We start from the raw sequence: 23407 nt of genomic DNA, 5'->3' as shown, positions 1-23407 counted from the left end.
TCGCGCCTAAGCCCAGACGAGAAGGTGGAGCTGACCACCTTCCTCTAGAACAACAAGGACATGTTTGCATGGTCGCTGTCTAATGATTTAAGGAAATAACCATTGCATCAGATTTGGTTCTTTGTAACTCATAAAATCTCAAGTGCTGCTGGATTTGCTAGTTATTGTGAATTTCTTGGATTTTCCTTAATTAATGCAGGTCAATTTCAACTAGTTTCTTTCATTTTTCATTCAATTTTTCTAGTGTGGACAAATGTTCTTCTTAACTCAAAGATTCGGCCTTAAGATGCTCCTTAATTGCAAAGGGGCTTGTAGCTGAAGTGGTAAAGAACAGTTATCCATGCATCCGAGATCCTGTGTTTGCTTGTTATTGCGAACCATTTATCTTTAGTGTTTTCTTTAATTAATGCAAGTCAATTTCAACTGTCTTCTTTATATTGTTCAGTATTTCTACAAAAAATCTCAACTTTTATCTTTACTAGTTATTGCTTATTGGTCCAATATATAGTCAACTATCCTTAAGATTTTCCATTAATTAATCCAAGCCAATGTCAACTATAGTTTCTTTTATTTTACTTTAAGGTTGGGAGCTTAGTCACCGTCATATCATGCAACAGAAATTCAAAGTACATAAAGGTATGGCTGCTAGAAACTCCAACAGAGTGACCATTATGTTGCTGGCAACATTTGCTCTACTTTTTTATGGAGATATTGCAGTTCAAGGATGGGGAAGGTTATCAAAAGATGAAGACTTGGAGCTGGATACACAGCTTAACCTTATCAATAAACTTCCAATCAAGAGTTTCAGGGTAATTAAACTCTCTTTTAAATTATCAAAACAGTACCAGTTGAGACAGTTTTAGTTTGTTGAACTCATCTTTGGCATTTTTTCACTTTTCCCACCAACAGACTGGATATGGTGATATTGTAGATTGCATTGATATCTACAAACAACTTGCTTTCGATCATCCTCTGCTCAAGAATCATACAATCCAGGTTACGTGTTTGCTTCAGTATCACGCGCACGAGTGATTGACAATTGTTGATTGGTGTGTACTTCAGACCAATAATTAATAGTTTAAAATCACTCACGTGTTTGTGGGCAACTGACGCTATCAAAGCTCTTCATACAATACCGTTTAGTAATGTATATTCACATTTATATATATTGGTTCAAATTGTTCAATGCAGATAAAACCTACAAAGGTGATAAGAGGGAATGGAAATGAAGAATTGAAAACGTTTAAATATTCACAATATGTGCCTAGGAACCTACATTGCCCACAAGGATCAGTGCCCATGAGAAGGACAACAAAGGAAGATCTAATAATGGCAAAACATATGAAGTCTTCGGGACTAAACTACCCAATTACTTTACTCACAGGCGCAGCCCCAATAAGATTGACATAAGGGGCCATCATGTAAGTACAACTTTCTCATAAATAAGAAGACCATCATCTTAATTAGCATAACAATTAGCAAGGGGCGCCATGTAGCTCAAGTGGTTAAGAGCATTTACCATGCATAGGTTCTAGATTCGGTTTCCCCTTTCCTTAATATCGCTTGTATCAGAAGAAAAAAAAAAAGCATCCCAATTAAAGTACTAGCTAGTTGATATCGTATTTGGAATGAATTAGTCTTTCTTTTTACAATTGAATTGATTAATTCATAAAATAATTGGTTTGGTTTTTTTTACTTATTTCCTCAAATCATCAGGCTGCAATGCTAGAGTGTAGAAACTCAATTTATGGAGGCAGAAGACGCATTAATATTTGGAACCCCAGTGTTCCACAAACTCAATTTAGCCTTTCAAGCATGGCTCTTGCAAATTGGTCTAGGGAGCAGCATAACACTATACAAGCTGGTTGGATAGTAAGCATCTGCTGTAAACACCTTTTTATGATAAAATTGCACATTAATTACATTACAATTATATAAAATTAATTATTTTTAATCTTTCAGGTTAATCTAAATCTATATCCCTTTGGCAGCCGACTTTATACTTTTTGGACTGTAAGTCTGTAATTTCAAGTCTCAGCTTTGCATTTTCTTTTCATTTATTTATAAATTTTGGAAAACCATGTATATTGCAGGCAGATGGTTACCACAAGACTGATTGTTTCAATATTCTATGTCCAGGATTTGTGCAAGTTAGCTCTGATATACCCCTTGGCTTCAAGCTACCAACTTCTACTTACAGGGGTAAACAATATGACATGCTGCTCAGTTTACATCAGGTGCCCATCCCTCTACTAATTTTACTGCCAATATAATGTGTGTCTCATTTGTATAAAAGACATAGATGATAGTAATCGTTAGTAAATGTGGTAGAAATAGATACTGATTATGTGCGAGGTGTGATAAAAAATGCGATCAGTTTTATTACTTTATATCAAAGTCTTAGAACAAGCAACTAGCACTTTGATTAAAAAGATAAAAGAGTTTTGCTAGAAACAGTCGCTTGCCTGCGTGGGAAACTAGACGACTGTCCTTAACTTTTCTTGAAAGACGACTTCCAAACGTTGATGTTATTTCAATGAATCACTTCCCTTCAACCTAATGTGTGTAACTCTTTCATGACAATATAGGATCGTCATACAAAGAATTGGTGGCTCATGTTTGAAGATAAATATGTTGGTTACTGGCCAAAAGAAATATTCAGCTTCTCTTCTGTCAGGGGGAAGAGAGATTTGCAGCAAAGTAACAGAACTAAGCCCTCCAATGGGAAGTGGTCATTTTCCAGAAGAAGGCTATCGGAAGTCTGCTTATATCCGTCAGATTAAAGTCGTTACTGATCGATCACAAGATTATGTTGATCCTGAAGATGATGATCTCAAAATGTACATTGATAAACCTTATTGCTATAATGCTAGACATGATGTGGGCCAGGCTGCGTGAGGCCATCATGTATATTTTGGTGGGCCAGGGAATTGTACATTTTAGTGAAGGGAGCTGATTTTCTCACTCCCCTTTTCTCCACTTGCACTCCCTTTTGCTTTTTAATGATTTTTCATCAATTTTTTCTTTTTTGTTCTTTCTCTTTCCTATTCTACCCTTACCCTAAATTAATGTTTTGATAATTAAAATTAAGAAAAGTTAACAGAAAATAAAACCAAAAAAATAAAAAAGAAGTCAGAGCGTCTTCTTTAGAGCTTCTTCTTCTATTTTGATACCTAAACCCTCTTCTTCTCCTTCATCGTGTCTTTCCCACTTCTCATACCCAGAGCTACTCTCAGAGCCAGTCATGGAATAGAACAATCCTTCTCCTACCCAAGGCAAATACTCTTAATTATTGGCGAAAGGTTAGCTATGGATGAAGAACAAAAATTAGAGTCTGAGTTGCAGAGGATTTTAGACATGGTGGGCAACAGTGATTTGAGTGGAATGCCAGAATTTAGTAATCCTTCAAATTCTCAAGATATTGTGCATGGTACGTTTTATTTCTTACTTAATCTAACTTTATTGATTATTAGCAGTGAATTAGCATATTGGTTTTATGTATGTGTGTGTATCTTTATGTTTAACCTTTTCATAACGTATTTGTTAACCTTGTGGGGAGATGCTGAGCATTGATGGTTTACATCTGTGTCCAAAAGGAAGCTTTTTGAACTCTAGAAGATGTTTCTGTATTAAAAAGAAATTCACTTTGCTGAGCATTACCTGTTATCTTATTCATAGGTTGAGTTTTACGAAATACTTGGTGCTCTGATGAATTGCAATTCAATTTTGATGGTTTTTTTTTAGGGAGCTGATTTTCTTTTGCCCGATTATCTTCTCATGTGCACACATAGACAAGTTTAAATTAGTGGTACTGCTATCTCTTTATTTTTGCCCTTGGGTAGAGGTCGTGGTGACCTGCTGGTGCGATCCTTTGGAGGCGCCTACCGGCTGCTTGACGAAATGTCTCATAGTAGTACCTCTTCTGTCATATATATATTCATTCTTAACTAATATGTGATATGTAGTGAAGCATAAACATTCTTCATTGCTGTAGCCAATGTGTAGTTTATGTTTTATATAAATTGGATGGTTTGTGATATAGTTAGTGAAGCATCGATTGATAAAAGTGACAAAATGCTCTCTTTGACAAACAAAAATTTTCGAAGTCGGGAAGACCTCATTGAAGCTGCTCGTAAGATTGCCTTTGTGCAAGGGTATGCACTGGTTATTAGAAGATCTAAATATGAGAAATATGTTGTCCTTGGTTGTGATAGAGGCGGTAATTATAAAAGTAGAAGAGTTCCACTAGAGGAAAGAAAAAAGAAATCAGCATCTGATCGGTTCATAATTGTATATCATTTTGTACCCTTCTAGCTTATGATTTGGTTATGTTATTGAGTTAAACTTGTGCTTTTAATTCATTTTCTATTTTGATAAGTCCATAATTTCATACACTTGCATGCCTTCTTTACTTAGTGATTTTGCTTAGTTTCTCTTTATTTTGAGTCACTTACCTATGTTTGTGTGTTTTGTAGGTTAAGATAGCAAGAGATAACATTTGATGCAATCCATGCATGTTAAGGGCTGATTGGCATATGAGGAATATGAGCTTAAAGACAAACACATTTTGGCTACAACCCCTTTCCAGCCCAATTTCGTAGGTCAACTTCTTGGCCTTGGATCAGCATGCTATGGGGCTCGAATGAGGTGAAGATCTTCATGAAACTTGTTCCAATGGGTGTCTACTACAACATATCCAAATTTCAGCCCAATTGGACATTTGTGGAGTGCTCAGCCCGTCCAACACCCAACCTTGCTCAGCAGGATTTGCAGCTGTCAGCTTTGAGCCTTATCTCCTCCTTTAAGCCATGTGCCTCACCCATGCTGCAACTGACTTTGGATCCAACATAATGAGTGAAGTGGGGAGGCATTCCAGCTATGAAATTCTAAAGGAGCAAGTTGGTACATGCTGGAGTTATTATAGAGAAAGCATGTGCATGCATGGGAAGCAAAAAGGAAAGAAAAAATAAAATGAAGTCAATTCCAGTCTCTGTTCGGCTGCCAACTTGCAAGGCCCAAAACTCACACTTCTACTGCTCCGATGGGAATACTTTCTTCATAGAAGTTGTTCCAATGGGTGTCTAGTATAACATATCCAAATTTGAACCCCATTGGATACGTTTTGAAACCTCTGGCCTTCCTACACCAAGCCTGTTTCAGAAAACTCGTTTTTCAGCAACCAAAAGGCAACCACATGGGTTGGCAACCAAAAGGCAACCACATGGGTTGGCAGCAAAGGCAGCCACAACTGATCACCTTTGAACCCATGTGAAGAAGCTTGAGGTGCAGCAGCAAAAGATGAAGGATGGTGTGGGAATCCATCATGATGTTCCTCCCTCTTAGCCCTATAAATAGAGAAGCCTTCAAGCTTCAAATCACACCCCAAGGGGGGGAGCTCTCAAACACTTCTCTAGAGCTCCCTTCCCTTCTCTCCCTCAAATTCTCTTAGTTTCCTTTCAAGTTGTCAATTGTTGTAGTAAAATGAGTTTACTTAATTTTCCTTCAAGTTTTTCTTAGTTTCACTTTACTTTTATTTGTAATGTACATTCTTTCTTAAGTATTCAAGTTTAATTAGTTTCCAAGTTTCAATTATGGTTTTTGTTCTTATTCATTATGCTTATAAGTTAATAGGCTAGTTTGAATGATTGATCACCATTTAGGCTTGCATGTTAGCTATCTTGGTTTGAATTAAGAGTAGACACCATGCTTTAATTCGAATTGAACTATGAATAAGAAGAGTATGTATGGACATTCGACAACAGGGATTAGATACATGCTTGGTTGTTTAAATTGTTCTTCTATGCTTAATGGGTTCCTAATGCTTAGTTTTAGGTTAGACAACAAATGATCAAATTAGGGAATTAGGAACACAAGGTTATGACCAAACACCATGGCTTAATCATACTTTAGCTAGAATCAATCCGTTAATCTAATTGAACTTGGGAACTTATCTACTTGAGTTATTTTCTTTTCTTTCTTTCTTGTTTTATTTATTTTCTTTCTTGTTCTTCTGTTTTGTGTAGGAAAACTGAATTGGATTATTCAATCACCAATCCTCGTGGGATCGACCTCGCACTTACATATGCTATACTACCAAACGGCTCGTGCACTTGCGAGTATCACAAGTTGAGGATGCAGCTGAATCTATTTTGGTGCAGCTGAATCGACGCAACAAGTTTTTGGCGCCGTTGCCGGGGATTGGCAACATAGTTTGGTTCTATTTCTTTTCCCTTGTTTTATTTTTATTTTTCAGTTTCATGTTTTTCTAGACAATTTCTTGTTTTAAAGTTAATGCCATTAATGGACAAGTTGTGTTTGTAGTCCAACAGAAAAGGACAATTGCCCAACAAGCAAGAGAACTGGGTTTAAGTCCCAGCTTACACAACCCATTGGTGTTTGTTACTTTGAAGCATGGAATTAGATGTTTGTGGTGAAGTTGAATCTCTAATCTTGATGTTTTTGTTTAGTTTATCCTTTTCATTTTAATTTATGTTTCCTCATCCTTTAAATCTAAAAATCTGTTTCAAGTTTCCTTGTCTTTCTTTAAGCATTTCTGAAGTAGCTCAATAAGAAAGAGGGAGTGAGAGGAGACAACCCAATCCATAGAAACGTGGAGTGTGGAGCAATGGGAGAAGTCGCGACCTCCAAGTGCATCCATGCTCGACCTAATCGCTTCAAGGGGAAGCATTTCAATCCTTTCTCTTCTTTGATTTCTGTTTATTTCCGTAATGGTGATAAATAGGTGATAGAAAGTGCTGTTTGTATTTTTCTTTGGTTTCTTGGTTTGTTTCTTTTAGTACAACAATTTATGTTGTTTGTTTGAATTTGTTTAGAGTACTTAGTTCTTTTTCATTTATGGTTTGTTGTTTCATTTTATCTTAATTTGTTTTTGTTTTTTATCTTAAAAATTTAAAAAAGATTTTTCATATGAGCTGACTTATGGTAACCCCAGTTAGCACTTCCGTTAATACAGTGTCTAGGAGTTCTTTAGGCGACACCTTCGGTGTCTAAGGAGTTTGGGTTTTAAGCGGGACCATTGTGACCCCTCCAACCTTCCCGGATCCCCTGGCTGTGTTTTCTGAGGCCCTTAACTGGTCATCCGTGAGTTGCTTGTATATTCGTGTGTTTTTAAATTAAGTTTTTTTTATTTTCTTTGTTTTCTTTTCTGTTGAGTCTTTGTTTTTGTTTTGTTTTTGTTTTTGTTAAGTTAGTTTATGCATTTATTTACGTGGTATGGTTAGTTAGTTTATTTCTGAGTGTTAAAAACACATTTTTATTTCATTTCAAACGTTACATTACAAACGAAAAAAAAAAAAAAAAACAACATCATCATTCATCATCATCATCATCTTCTTCATCATCTTCTTCATCTTCATCATCATCATGGCATGCCTCTATTGTCTCGCACTTGTAGAATCTGTAGCAGCTCTACATGGTCCTCATTCTTTCTCTGCAGTGCTTCCACATACTGATTGGCACAGTAAAGCCGCTTCTGCAAGTCCGCCACCTGAGCTTTCAAGGAAGCCACCTCCTCGCTCAAAGCTGTACACTCCCGTGTCCTCGCCAGTAGGCGCAAGCCCAGATTTGTGGCCGAGACCGCTTGGAGTGCGGTATAAGTGTGGGACTCATCCACTGCAACCTTGTCAGACCTGTGTGCTATATGCCAATGATCTGCCGGTGTGAGCTTGCTGCCAATCATGCCTCCCAGCAGCACTGCTCTGTTCGGCCTTGCCTCAGCAAAGTTCGGTATTGCCTCAGCAAAGTTTGAGGCCGTGCCGTGATGATATGTGGAGTTTGGGAAGACAGGAGTTGGAGGAGCCCTTGTCTGGGCATTCGGTGGTGCAAGTGAGAGCTCAAGGTTTAGATCATCAAGGTGAGTACATGAGGATGCCATTTGTTTTGCTTCTGAATTTTTTGATGTTTTTCCTTGAGTTGCAGGAAGAAATGCTGGGTATCATCCGTTTGCAGAGGCGTGCTTTAAAAAGACATATGCTGATGAGAGAGAGCCAACACCATTTCGGATTTCCCGGGCATGCTCGACCTAATCGCTTTAAGGGGAGCACCTTTACTTTCACTTTACTTTTCTTTTTTCCGTGTTTTCTGGTGTTTAATATTTTTGCCTGTTACTTTCATTTTCTAGAGCTTTGTGTTTCTGCTTTTTCCTTTCGGCTATCATCTTTATTTTATTTTAGTTAGGGAACTGTGCTTTCTTTTCCGTTTGTCGTCTTTGTTTGATTTAAGTTTGGGAAGTGTGCTTTCTTTTCCTTTTTCTTTTTCCTTCTGCAACTTTACTTTTATTTCCGAAACAAAATAACCAAAAACAAAAACAACCAATAAAATAAAAACAACAATTAGCAGTAGAAATCATTTCTTCACAGTGCTTGGTGTCTCGACCATTGGAGCTTTGAGTTTGGCTCTCTGGCTGTCCTCTTCCGGGGCTTCACGCACAGCTTCTTGGGGCTCATCACTTGAGCTCCCAAAGATCGCAATCTTAGCTTGAGCGTAACTACTCTCGCGATCTGCTTGTTTGCGTTTACCCGGTCGGTCTAGGTCCTCCAGCTGTTTTCGCATGTCGCGAGAGTACAACTCTACCATTTTTGATAGGTTTTTATTCTCGTCCCGCAATACTTCTAGCTGGTGTCGATTCACCTCCACTATCCTTGCCCTCTCCCTTTTCAAGCTTTTTATAGCACTCTGACACTCTTCAACCATACTTCGCTCCGCCGCCAACTGACCCTTTAGCACCTCTACCTCATGGGACTTCGCAAGTAGGCGATGACCCAAACTTGCGACTGTTGCCGTACTCTGCACGCTCAGTGCTAGGGCATCGCTCACGACCCGGTTGTCATCCCTTGTCCCCAACACACGTATATCTTTAGGAGTCACTAAATTTCTAGCCACTCCAATGGCAACATCGTTGTCCAGGAGTATTGAGTCAGTTACTGTCACAGGCCCCCGTGCGGAAGCAAAGTAGGGCATCCATACTGGTGCCGCTGCTTGGCCTCGTGTCTGAGTCGGTGGAGCTAGGTTGAGATCCAACGAAAATGGGTAGTTAGAGGCCATTTGATTTCTCACTCTTTGTTCTTCTTTCTTTTCTATTTTGTGTGTTTCTGAGTTTGTGTTTTTCACCCGTTCTTTTTACCTTTTTATAGACTTAGTCTGCTAAACCCTAGCCGCTGCGGTTCTGGGTTATGCGCAGCCCTTACGGCTTATCTCTATTTGTCGCCGCACCCGTTTCCCAACCCCCCTTAATTGCATTTTCACCTTTCACCACCTTCAAAGTGAAAAAGTCATCCCGCTTCACCCAAGAGGCCAATAATTCTAGCTTGGGGGATGTGAAAGCGGCCTCTGCGCGCCGACACGTCCCTCACCTCTTTTGCCCGTGACTTCCCAGGAACCAAGGCATTAGGGACCACATTTTCTCTTTTCAAAAATCCCGTCTTTGCACTCCCAATTCACGTGTCATCTTAAAAATTAAAATAATAATAATATAAAAAAAACGTGTGGGCTTCGGATTTCATTGTGGGTCGGGTTTTCACCGTTGTTTAGGTTTCGAAGTGAGTTAATTTTCTTTTGGGTTGGGCTTTCAATCGTTTGGGTTTTGGTTTGCATAAGACTGTTTGTTTAGGGCTTTCTGTTTCGAGTGTTTTACTGTTTTCATTTCTTTTTATTTGTTTGTTTGTTTTGTAATTTTTATTTTGTAATTATTTTCTTTTATTTTATTTTTGTAATTTTTTTTTTATTTGCTTTAATACCTTCATTTATTATTTTTGACATTGCTTGTGCCTAAATTTTAAACATTGAGGACAATGCTCATTTCTAGGTTTGGGGGTATTGGAGTTTACCAAGTAAATTTAGTTTTTCTTAATATATAAAAAAAAAATAATTATTATTAATTTCTTGCTTGTTTTTCTTTTTTCTTTTTTTCTATATTTTGAGTCTTATTTTGTTTTGAGTCACTTTCCGAACACTTATGATGAGATTGTGATAAATGTTTGCATGACTTAAATGAAAATTGAATTTTATTATTTTTATTATTTTTTTCCTTGTAAATTTTTATTGTAAATAAAATAAAACAAAAATTTAATTTGGCATCGTTCTAGCATGATATGTTCGAAACCTTCTTTGCACTTGCCATTTGTTTCATAATTCTCCAATTAAAGGATTTGCATGACCCAAAGAATTGTATCAAGCATAAATTAGACTTATATAACCATATAATGTGAGCTTTTGAGCCTTGTGCTTCATTTCATGAGTGTTATACACATACTCTTATTTTCTTGTCATCAAAGTTGTTGTTTGATCTCATTATTCATTGATTTGGTTGAACACTTAAAAGTCATTCATTATTATGCAATTTGATTTCATGACATTTAAGAAGTGATATTAAGGCCATCTTTGGATCGTTTGTGCCTTTCAAGCTAACCTTATGCATGCTTAAGCATGATTTTCCATTGTTAACCATTTTGAGCCTACATGTAAACCTTTTCTTTCATTTTACCAATTATATTTCCTCACCTTAGCCCGAAAAACAAATATTTACCTTTCTAAGGAACTCATGAGCTCTAATTCGGATGTGTTTTTCATGCTAAGTTTGGGAAGGGATATTACATAAAGAAAAAAAAAAAAAAAAAAAAAAAAAGAAAAAAAAAGAAGAGAAATTCACACAATTGGTGAAAGAAAAGAAAAAAAAAAAAAAAAGTTGTGATTAAGTGGTGGTTGATTGAAAATTCATTTTTGGGCCTTCAAAATAAATTGGTGTTTGGAAAGGAGTGTGAATCAATGTAAATGAAGGTATAAGGAGTTTTGATCATGTAAAAGAAAAAAATCTAATCATGATGATTCGAAGTCTTGTAAACAATTATTTTATGCTCTTACATTTTGAGTTCCTTGGACTTTGTATTATCCATACCCTTCATTTCTCACTCACCTTACACCCTTGGCCCCATTACAACCTATCTTAAAGACCTAAATTGATCTTAAATGTCATGTGGTTGAATTGCATGCATTTTCTTACTTTTAAGTGTTTGGCATCCTTCTTGAGATCATATTAATGCAAGTTCTTCATCTTCCTATTTTTGAGTTAAGTCCCTTATGATTTAACTCTAATCTCATGTTTATAACTGAGTGTTGCATTATAGCCCTCTTCTGAGTGATTCATTTGTGAGAGGACAACTTTGGTGAGATTTGAAGTTGCATTTGTGCTTGGTATGATTTTTGAAATTGTGTGAAAACTAAGATTGGGGAATTTGTTGCATTTGGCTATCACACTACTACACTTTGAGCATGTTGTGTTTTGAACTTTTCCACCCTGTAAATATTGAAAAAAAAAAAAAACTGAGCTTTTATTGTTAAAACTTTTGAGTCATGTGCATGAGTCATTTCTCTTCAGAAAATGTTCGGGAAGATTGTTTTGAGTCTTTTTTTTTTTATTTTTGTTTTTGTTTTTGTTTTATTTTGCTTAAGGACTAACAAATCTAATAAGTTTTCTAACCACTTTGTTTTGTAGAGTTAGGAAAATGTTTGTGGGTGTCGTATCTGTTAAACCCTCAGGAGACACAACTCCTCCTACTAGGGATGCCTAGAGGTTTAAAGGCTTGTTGCATATGCTTAATGCAATCGAGTTACCTGCGGAAGTGGTTTACTTAACTTCTTGTTTTGTTTTTATCTTTGTTTTCCTTTTGTTTTGCTCGAGGACTAGCAAAATCTAGGTTTGGGGGTATTTGATCGGTTCATAATTGTATATCATTTTGTACCCTTCTAGCTTATGATTTGGTTATGTTATTGAGTTAAACTTGTGCTTTTAATTCATTTTCTATTTTGATAAGTCCATAATTTCATACACTTGCATGCCTTCTTTACTTAGTGATTTTGCTTAGTTTCTCTTTATTTTGAGTCACTTACCTATGTTTGTGTGTTTTGTAGGTTAAGATAGCAAGAGATAACATTTGATGCAATCCATGCATGTTAAGGGCTGATTGGCATATGAGGAATATGAGCTTAAAGACAAACACATTTTGGCTACAACCCCTTTCCAGCCCAATTTCGTAGGTCAACTTCTTGGCCTTGGATCAGCATGCTATGGGGCTCGAATGAGGTGAAGATCTTCATGAAACTTGTTCCAATGGGTGTCTACTACAACATATCCAAATTTCAGCCCAATTGGACATTTGTGGAGTGCTCAGCCCGTCCAACACCCAACCTTGCTCAGCAGGATTTGCAGCTGTCAGCTTTGAGCCTTATCTCCTCCTTTAAGCCATGTGCCTCACCCATGCTGCAACTGACTTTGGATCCAACATAATGAGTGAAGTGGGGAGGCATTCCAGCTATGAAATTCTAAAGGAGCAAGTTGGTACATGCTGGAGTTATTATAGAGAAAGCATGTGCATGCATGGGAAGCAAAAAGGAAAGAAAAAATAAAATGAAGTCAATTCCAGTCTCTGTTCGGCTGCCAACTTGCAAGGCCCAAAACTCACACTTCTACTGCTCCGATGGGAATACTTTCTTCATAGAAGTTGTTCCAATGGGTGTCTAGTATAACATATCCAAATTTGAACCCCATTGGATACGTTTTGAAACCTCTGGCCTTCCTACACCAAGCCTGTTTCAGAAAACTCGTTTTTCAGCAACCAAAAGGCAACCACATGGGTTGGCAACCAAAAGGCAACCACATGGGTTGGCAGCAAAGGCAGCCACAACTGATCACCTTTGAACCCATGTGAAGAAGCTTGAGGTGCAGCAGCAAAAGATGAAGGATGGTGTGGGAATCCATCATGATGTTCCTCCCTCTTAGCCCTATAAATAGAGAAGCCTTCAAGCTTCAAATCACACCCCAAGGGGGGGAGCTCTCAAACACTTCTCTAGAGCTCCCTTCCCTTCTCTCCCTCAAATTCTCTTAGTTTCCTTTCAAGTTGTCAATTGTTGTAGTAAAATGAGTTTACTTAATTTTCCTTCAAGTTTTTCTTAGTTTCACTTTACTTTTATTTGTAATGTACATTCTTTCTTAAGTATTCAAGTTTAATTAGTTTCCAAGTTTCAATTATGGTTTTTGTTCTTATTCATTATGCTTATAAGTTAATAGGCTAGTTTGAATGATTGATCACCATTTAGGCTTGCATGTTAGCTATCTTGGTTTGAATTAAGAGTAGACACCATGCTTTAATTCGAATTGAACTATGAATAAGAAGAGTATGTATGGACATTCGACAACAGGGATTAGATACATGCTTGGTTGTTTAAATTGTTCTTCTATGCTTAATGGGTTCCTAATGCTTAGTTTTAGGTTAGACAACAAATGATCAAATTAGGGAATTAGGAACACAAGGTTATGACCAAACACCATGGCTTAATCATACTTTAGCTAGAATCAATCCGTTAATCTAATTGAACTTGGGAACTTATCTACTTGAGTTATTTTCTTTTCTTTCTTTCTTGTTTTATTTATTTTCTTTCTTGTTCTTCTGTTTTGTGTAGGAAAACTGAATTGGATTATTCAATCACCAATCCTCGTGGGATCGACCTCGCACTTACATATGCTATACTACCAAACGGCTCGTGCACTTGCGAGTATCACAAGTTGAGGATGCAGCTGAATCTATTTTGGTGCAGCTGAATCGACGCAACAGCATCTCGCCTCATAAACTGTCCATTTGAAATTTGGGGCAAAAAGAAAAGGAAACTTCAAGGATTTTGGAAGTTGGAGATTAAAAGTTTGTTGCATAATCATGAACCTTCAACGGACATGTCTGGACATCCCTATTGTCGTCGATTTTCAAATGAGGAAATTATGTGGATTAAAGAGATGAGTATGGCTGGTATACCACCGCGCCAAATTCTCTCTTCACTTCGACAGAGCAATCCTCATCTTCTAGCAATTTCCCGAAACATTTACAATAAGAAGGCTAAAATTTTGGAGGAGAGCCTAGCAGGACGTACGGTTATTCAAGCATTATTGGATGAACTTGGTGGAGGTGGTTTCTCTTATAACATTGAGTATGACCAAGAAGGGCATTTGACTCATTTGTTCTTTGCTCATCCTATGTCAATTGAATTGAGTAAGAGTTACCCACATGTCTTTTTGATGGATTGCACTTATAAAACTAATAAGTATAAGATGCCATTATTGGATATAATAGGAGTTTCAAGTTTCAACACTTCATTCTACTCTTGTTTTGTCTTCATGCAAAAAGAAGAAGAGAAGGATTATGTGTGGGCTCTAGAAATGTTCAATAAAATTTTGGGAGTTCATAATCAGCCATTGGTGATCATATCAGACAGAGAATTGGCCTTAATGAATGCTATACGCATTGTATTCCCAAGTGCTTGTAATTTGTTATGCGTGTGGCATATTGAGAAAAACATTCTTGCAAATTGTAAACCTCATTTTAGAGAAGAAGTTGATTGGGTTTCTTTCCTATCTACTTGGGCTGATTTAATCAAATCTCCAAATGAATCATCATTCGATAAAGCTTGGGATCATTTTGAAAATGAGTACAAGGAGAATGCAGCTGTTTTGAACTATATTAGAGGTACTTGGCTGCCATTGAAAGAAAAATTTGTGAGTGCATGGACAGATGATGTTGCACACTTTGGTAATCGGGCTACTTCAAGAGTTGAAGGTGCACATGCATTACTAAAGAGGTATCTTCAAGTTTCAACTGGAGGTCTTCGTGAGGTAAAAGAAAAAATATGTCTTGCTATTGAACATCAATTTCAAGAAATCAAAACTCAACTCTCAAGTGAAAAGGTTCGTGTTCCACATAGACTTCGGATTCCATTCTTTAAAGAAGTTGTTACTCATGTATCTATGTTGCTTTAAATGAGTTATACAAGCAACATGAAGCTGCAAAATATGGTAATCTTTCATCTCAATGCACAGGCCATTTTTTCAAAATGATGGGTATTCCTCGTGGACACATGATTAAGGATATGAAAATTCAAGTATTGCCTTTAAATGCCATACATAATCAGTGGAGGATCGATGCATGATTGTTTAACAATGATCAACATGCAAGTTTGGATGATGAAGATGATCAAATAAATAGTCTTCTATTGGACTTCAAAGAAAAGTATGAAAAACTGCCCATTCTTCAAAAAGATGATACAAAGAGACAACTATCTCAATTTGTTGGTACTTCTTTTCCCTTAATTCTGGAGCCTAAGATTCAACCTCATAAAGGACGTCCACTAGGGTCAAAGAAGAGAAAGGAATCTAGCTCTACAAGGCGTGAACCTTCAAAATTTGAGATAGTTGAAAATTCTCGTAAATGTAGTGTTTGCAAAGGTGTTGGTCACAATAAAAGTACTTGTCCATTTCTACCTTTTGGAAATGGATAGAAATGTAAGTATTTGTATGCCAAATTCTTTATTTTTTTTTATCAAGTATGTGAGTACTATTTATCTTTGTTGTAGTTAATAGATAATAATTTTTTTCAGCTAACATATTTACAGGTAGAAGAACCAAAGAATGTTACTAACCAAATTGTCATTAGGAGCTTAGATATGCAAAGAGCAAGGTACTTCTTATGCATATTAGTCTCAGATTTTTATTCTTTCATAATTTTCAAAGTAATTGTACATGTCTTCTTATTAAAGGGAATTGTATCTCATCAAATTTTATAGTAGTAAATAATATTATGAGAGATCAATTAGTTTGTTAATTAATTAGTCTTCTTTCTTATAGGTATTTTGAAGTGGATGGATGGATTCATCCTTATTTCACATGTCTGTTTTTAACACAAGGAAGAAGTGTTGTATGGAATGATACTGTTTGGTTAATGGAGCTAAATTATCTTTTTTGTGGTTATAGCTTTTCTCTGCGCTTGTATGGAATGATATAGTTTGGTTAATGAAGCTAAATTTTTGGCAACCACGATGGTTTTGTCTATACTTTTTGGTTGTTGCTCTTGTTGCTATCTCTATTTAGCTATCTTTTCTGGCTTTCAATGAAGTTTCAGCTATTGACCAAAAAAAGAACATGCCAATGGAGCTAAGTATTTTGCTTTCTTTTATTTCCCATGTTATCTGAACAACCCAATGAAGCATCTAAGTAAATATTTGTATTTTGTTCTCGAATGGATACATAGGATTAAAATTGTTCAGTGGAGTTCTTCCGATCACTATTTCCTAGTTCAAGAGTGGGAGATGCCAGATGCAAATGGATCACTAAAGAAATATTTTGCCTATTCACCCAAAAAAAAAAAAAAAAAAATCCCTATGGTTGCAAGGTTTATTCGTGGGCATGTGTTTTTTTAACAGGTGGACCATATAATTTTGCCTAGACAACTATACAGTGTTAATTATTTCTTACTTGATGAAAGGAAAAATATAATTTTGCAAGTTGAAAAATTAAGTATAAAGGAAAAGAAATGATATAAAAGTGAAGTAAAAAGAAATAAAGTAGGGTAAGGGTAGAATAGGAAAGAAAAAGAACAAAAAAGAAAAAATTGATGAAAAATAATTAAAAAGCAAAAGGGAGTGCAAGTGGAGAAAAGGGGAGTGGGAAAATCAGCTCCCTTTAGTGAATCCTTGCTTCTTTGTCATAGGAATAAGTTGAATAGTTTTTCTGATTTGAATGTAATATTTTCTGCTCAAAAGTAAAAGTTTGATCTCAAAGAAGAAATCCAAGTGTTGAACAACATTGATTTTTTGTTTACCTTTTATTTTTTATTTTTTTCCCAAATTATTCTTCCTCGAGATATGGGAAAACAACTTGTGGTACTAAATTCAATATCCATTGACAACAGGGTCTAACTTAGTGGAAAAGAGCATTGACTTGCATACCAATGATCTCAAGTTCGAATCTCCATGACATTTTGGTAGTGTGTGTGTGAGAAACCCCCCTCTGAAAATGTTGTTTTCTTTTAATGTAGCAATGTGGGATAATAAAAATATTTGTAAAATTCAACACAAGATCTTGAATCCATGCATAATGCTCTTGCATTTTAAGAGTGGGGATTTAAAACCCCAAAAGAAACAAACGTTAGGCCCCAAATAGATCTGGGCCAAGCTACACCAGCGAGGTCTCTCAAGGGAAGAGCTTCAATTTCAAGGACAATACAGCCCAAACTAAGGTCAAAGCTTAGACCAGACAGTACAACAACTTACTAGTTTTCATTTTTCTATCTATTATGTTTAGACTAAAAAAAATCTTACATCTATTAAGCAAAAAGATTTGCTACATTAAAAGCCGATCTTTTTCTATCTATTATGTTTAGGCTGCCTCGGTTGCCTCAGGTTTTAAGAAGCCGAGGGTTTCTTGATATAGTTAGGCCTAGTTTGGGATTGTTGTCACTTTTAAAAAAAGTTACTTCTGCTGTGCTTTGAAAATAATTAGTTGTAAAGTAAAGCAGCTTCATGTTTGGTAAACAATATTTTTAAAGTGCTGTTAGTACAAAAAGCAATGTAAAAAGCGTTTGGTAAATTTTAATATAAAATTGTTGTAACTGTGAATAACGACTAAAATAGACGTGATGTTAAAAGTGTTATGTACTAATCATGTGGTGGTAGTTGCGGTGATGGAGTGGAGGTGGTGGTGGTGATGAAGGTGGAGTTGGTGATGGTGGTGGTGTTGGTTGTGGAGGTGGTGGTGGATTTGGAGGTTTTGGAGGAGGTGGTGGTTGTGGTGGTGGTGGTGGTGGTGGAGGATGAGGAGGAAGAGGATGCGGTGGCGGTGGTTGTGGAGGTAGTGAATGTGGTGGTGCAAGTGGTGGAGTCGGATGTGAAAGTGGAGGTGGTGTCATTTTTAAAAATGAATGATGGTATTTTGGGAATTAAAAAAATTCAGTAAATGTTCATCTCTACTTCTTTTGAAAGCAGCTTTGAAAAGCAACCCAGAGCCTGCTTTTAAAAGCTGCTGTCAAAAGGCCATTACTTTTAAAATAATCGGGATATTTTCTTTTTACCAAATACCTTAAACTGCTTAACTTTAAAGTGAAGCAGGTTTTTGGCGAAAAAAAGCAATCCCAAATGGAGCCTTAGTTAAGTCTCAATAATGTTATTTGTATTACATTTACTTATTATTTTGTCGACAATCGATCTCTCGAATAGAGCTACTTACTCTTAAAATACACCATTTCCGAATCAAAGACTCAATGACACTTTTTATAGGACTCATTGTGTATACACTAATTATTAAGGCGGGTGCATAAGTTAAATATGGACAGATATTGTTCATTGAAAACACTGGCATTGTTAGGATTTTTTTAAATTGATGTAGAACCAATTTAATAGAGATACAAAGAGGAATTTTTATCCCCAAAGTAATGGGAAAAGCATACCCAAGTTCGTTGGAAAAGCATATATACATAAAAATACCATACGGGTATAACACGAATAAAATATGTACTTTTATTATTTGAAAATTTTCCTAAAAATACATGGTGAAAAATTTAGCTATTATGTAAAAAATTCATTTATGTATTTTAATTTTGTTATTTGTAGTCAATTTTTAATAAAACGTGAAAAAATACAAATAAAATATGAGAATAATACATCTATTATTGTAAAATATTCAAAAATATATATATTTGTGAAAAATATGTGCGTGTAATTAATTAGTATTTATTAAGTAATTTCTGGAATTAATTAAAATACATCAATACTAATTATTCATTAAATAAATAATAATTAATATAATTAAATAAGACTAAGATATTACCTAATTACTTAATTATTTAAATATTAATATATTTTTAAAAGTATTACAATATTCAGGTATATTTGAAGAGTACAGCCGCGCGGCGATACTTTTTTATTTTGATATATTTTAAACGTATAGCCGCGCGGCTATACTATATAAAATTAAAATATTGAAATATACTTAATAGACTTCACATATTAAAATATATGTCTATAATATACGAATACCAAATATGTGTATATAATATACATATATGAAAATTATGAATTTTTTTCCATATTTTTAGATGGGTGTGGGATGGGAAATTTACATACTTGCGCATATAATATGCAAATTTACTACATTCCAAAAAATGTGTTTCCAAAACATGAAAAATGCAATTTCATAGACGAAAAAAGTAGGCCCACTTCCCGCCAAACCTTGCAAAAACCTTAAACCCTACCCTCCAATGTAAAGCACAGCCACTCACACTCAAACCCCAAAAACCCTCACCTCCCCGTAAACCCTAGCCACCACCACTAAAACCCCATGGACCCAAAAGCCGTGAAATCGGAGCTCGTCCTGATTCTCGATTATGGCTCCCAATACACCCACCTCATCACCCGTCGAATTCGATCCCTCTCCGTCTTCTCCCTCTGCATCTCCGGCACTAGCTCTCTTAAATCCATCACCGACCTCAACCCTAAGGTCGTCATCCTCTCCGGCGGGCCCCACTCGGTCCACACCCCAGACTCACCGAGCTTCCCAGCCGGATTCGTCGAGTGGGCCGAGGCCAATGGAGTCTTTGTCCTCGGTGTGTGCTATGGGCTTCAGCTGATAGTGCAGAGGCTTGGCGGGGAAGTTAGGGTTGGGGAGAAGCAGGAGTATGGGAGGATGGAGATTGAGGTGGAGATAAATTCTGGACTTTTTGGGTCCAAGAAAGTTGGGGATAAGCAGGTGGTTTGGATGAGCCATGGCGATGAGGTGGCGAAACTGCCTGATGGTTTCGAGGTCGTGGCGCGGAGCCAGCAGGGATCGGTGGCTGCAATTGAAAGTCCGATTAGGAGGTTCTATGGGTTGCAATACCACCCGGAGGTAATTGGGTTTGGTTTGGATTTTTGGATAACTGGATGTGGGTTTTATTAAATTTGGTGTCTGATGTTGCTTATTAGTGGTAAATTAAATTTAGAGTTTTTTCTCTTTTAGATTTTGAAATTAGTTATACAGGTTATACTCTCAATTTTGTAGAGTTTTTCTATTTAAACCCCACACTTCTCTTTGTTCACCCCATATTCTGAGTTCAGTTTAGGTATGTTTTTGTATGTTTTTGAATTGGGTTGTGGTGATTTGTTCTTGATGGGAATGGCCATGTTTGTCTTGGCGTAGCATAAAAATAACTTGCCTCATTAATTATCTTTGCTTTTATTTTTTGTTCATGTGTTCTGATTTCTGATGCAATGTTTTTTAAGTTGCTTCAAATGACTTGACTTTCATTTATAACATAAATTGTTATTGGTTATGTTTGAAACTTTGCCCCCTGTGTTAGAATCTGATTGAGAAATAAATGTTAGAGGAATTGCTCTATGCATGAAATGTCTATTTCCTTTCTTGTTTGTACTTGCATTTGAAAATGTTGATAGTCGATCAAAATTAGAAATGTTATTGGCATTTAAAATTGCTTCAGTCAATGAAATTTGAAAATCCTGTGTAGGTGACACATTCGCCAGAAGGGATGGAGACACTTCGATACTTTTTATTTGATATTTGTAAAGTCAGTGCAGGGTGGAGTATGGAAAACGTATTGGATGAAGAAATAAAAGTGATTAAAAGCACAGTAGGGACTGAAGATCATGTCATATGCGCGTTATCAGGAGGTGTCGATTCCACTGTTGCAGCAACTCTTGTTCATAAGGCAATTGGTGATAGGCTTCATTGTATCTTTGTTGACAATGGTTTATTGAGGTGAGAGAGTGAGCAAAATGGAGAGGTTAACATTTTGTGTATGTTGTAGACTTCATTTGTATATTTCGTGTTTACCTAATAGAAATTTCTTCTTCATGCAGATATAAGGAGAGAGAACGTGTAATGGAAACCTTTGAAAGAGATCTTCATTTGCCTGTTACTTGTGTGGATGCCACTGATCAATTTCTTAGTGAGCTTAAAGGTGTTGTTGATCCTGAGAAGAAAAGGAAAATAATTGGAAAGGAGTTCATTAGCATTTTTGATGCTTTTGCACATGATTTGGAGCAAAAATTAGGGAGGAAACCTTCTTACTTGGTCCAAGGGACTCTGTATCCAGATGTGATTGAATCTTGCCCACCACCTGGAAGTGGAAGGACACACTCCCACACAATCAAGAGCCATCATAATGTTGGTGGGCTTCCCAAGGACATGAAATTGAAGCTCATTGAGCCTCTTAAGCTTCTATTCAAGGATGAGGTTTCAGCTTCTACCTTCCTACTATGTTGCATATAGTATGCATTAATCTTCCTTTGGTAGTGTGCTGATTATTGACTTGTCCATTTTTTCCCCGACACATAAAGGTTCGGCAATTAGGGAGGATCTTGGATGTCCCCCAGGGATTTCTAAAGCGCCATCCATTTCCTGGGCCTGGCCTTGCAGTACGAGTCTTGGGTGATGTAACTACAGGCAATGCCTTGGATGTCCTCCGCCAGGTAAATTTGTTTATCCATGAGTTGAAGTCTTGACCGTCTTGGTTTTCTAATATTTATATGTCACGTTTTTAATTATTATTTCTTTTCAGGTTGATGAGATATTCATACAATCAATCAAAGATGCTGGGTTGTATGATGAAATCTGGCAAGCATTTGCGGTGTTTTTGCCTGTAAGATCAGTTGGGGTTCAGGGCGATCAAAGAACACATTCTCATGTTGTTGCTCTCAGAGCTGTTACAAGTCAAGATGGGATGACAGCTGATTGGTATGCCTTCATCTGTGCTGCATATTCTGTTATTTATTTTCTATTACCTTTATGTTGGTTGTTGGGTATATGCTAAGTAGTTAGGCATGTTAACATCACTTGTTGATGCCATAGGCTCCTTGATAATGTGGCGCCACTTTGAAAATTTCAGGTACTATTTTGAACATAAGTTCCTTGATGATGTATCACGAAAGATCTGCAATAGCGTACGGGGTGTAAACCGAGTAGTTCTAGACATTACGTCAAAGCCTCCCTCCACAATTGAGTGGGAATGATGTCTTGTTCAATCGATGCTTCTGGCCTGCACTTGTAGTGAAGTTAAGTAGTCTTCAGAAAGTTTTGATTGTTTTGAATGGAGATTTGAACGGTAATTCCGTAAGCATTTATATGTAAACATCATGATTATAAATCATATTTCTATATATTTCTTTTTGGTGATGGTTTTGGAAGTCTTGTTCAATGAATTTTGACTTTAGGGGGTAATAATAGATAGCCGTTTTTTATGTCAAAATTAAGCCAGGTAGAGTTGGTGGAATTAGGTCATGCTGAGATCACTTAATGAGTCTAGAATTCAATCCACTATGAATGGGTTTGTCCCAAAAAATTAATTTAGTACGGTTAAATTTCAACTTTGTGCACAATGTTTAGTGGGTGTTGCTCTCATTTCTTGTCTCTACTTTATTGTGTTCATAGTGGGGGGGCCTTTGGAAATTATGAGAGTCCAATGCAGAAATGGGTGCACCAACCTTAGCAATACAGACTCTGAGGAATTGTCTTAGGTTAAAAAGAGATCCTAAGATGGAAGATTGAGCAGATGGTGTAACTAGTCGCATGATCTACATGATAATCTATCATCATTTCTTTGAGAGCGACCACAGAAAATTATAATTATATGCACAGAGAACAGTTGCTCAATTTTGAAAAGAAGACCAGACAGTTCTTTAAGGGTGTTGCTCTCATTTCTTGTATCTACTTTATTGTGTTCATAGTGGGGGGGCTGGGCTGAGTCCAATGCAGAAATGGGTGCACCAACCTTAGCAATACAAACTATGAGGAATTGGAAATTCGATTGAGCAAATGGTGTAACAAGTTGCATGATCCACATGATAATCTATCATCATTTCTTTGAGGGCGACCATTGAAAATTATATGCACAGAGAACAGTTGTTGCCCAACTTTGAAAAGAAAACCAGACAGGCCACTTTGGACTTTGGCTTTTAAATCCACCAAGTAAAAGCAAAAACCTCTTAATACGTTTAATCACAAGAAGAGCTATGATTAACCTCGTCATTTAGGCTGCAGCTCTTGAAGGGTCCCAAGGGTCAGATCTACCATGTCTTGAATTGTGAATTTTAACCCTCATGATTATTTATTATTATCTTTCTTAACAATTTGATTTATATTTTTTTTAAAAGAAAGATGAAATGGGAAGATGAGATTCGAACTCTGGTCTTGAGGGTGAAAAATCAGTATCTAAAATTCTAAACTCCCATTTTTATAAACCGGTTTTCAAAGATGAGTTCTAACCATAGATTTGATACATTGTGAGTGTCAAGTATTTACTAACTTGAGAAATTGTTTTGAAAGATGAGTATGGAATTTTTTTTTACTCACTTATGAAATTGTGATTTGTCTGAACAATGATTCCTTATAGAGAAGAAGCCAAGTATTAGTAAGTGCACCTCTTACGGCAGCTAAGCGGTTGTCATTTTATTTAAGATTAGATGCTCTCTGCCATGTGATAAAAAAGGTCCTTTGTTACAAAATGACAAATACTTTGTTATTTTATGTAAAAAATTGAGTAGCTGCTGAATTTTTATGTTGGTAACTTTGTTTGTCAATTGTCAG

The 23407-nt window shown here is 36.5% G+C and overlaps 1 protein-coding gene and 2 pseudogenes across 1 annotated transcript; all 3 read left to right on the top strand.

The window, feature by feature from the left end:
* The first annotated feature begins 638 nt into the window (after positions 1-638).
* Positions 639-2898, top strand: LOC110762482 (protein neprosin-like; annotated as a pseudogene).
* A 411-nt stretch (positions 2899-3309) lies between these two features.
* On the top strand, positions 3310-23257 carry LOC110772735 (PKS-NRPS hybrid synthetase cheA-like; annotated as a pseudogene).
* On the top strand, positions 19041-21997 carry LOC110762523 (GMP synthase (glutamine-hydrolyzing), putative / glutamine amidotransferase). The gene is made up of 6 exons (XM_021965174.2): positions 19041-19714; positions 20331-20581; positions 20683-21058; positions 21163-21294; positions 21384-21559; positions 21711-21997. The coding sequence occupies exons 1-6, from the start codon at positions 19169-19171 to the stop codon at positions 21832-21834; spliced, it is 1605 nt and encodes a 534-aa protein (XP_021820866.1). The 5' UTR covers positions 19041-19168; the 3' UTR covers positions 21835-21997.
* Positions 23258-23407: the final 150 nt, after the last annotated feature.

This window comes from Prunus avium, chromosome 5, assembly GCF_965620075.1.
Source record: "Prunus avium chromosome 5, drPruAviu1.hap1.1, whole genome shotgun sequence".
Taxonomy (NCBI): Eukaryota; Viridiplantae; Streptophyta; class Magnoliopsida; order Rosales; family Rosaceae; genus Prunus; species Prunus avium.
This window is presented reverse-complemented; position numbering and strand designations above follow the sequence as displayed.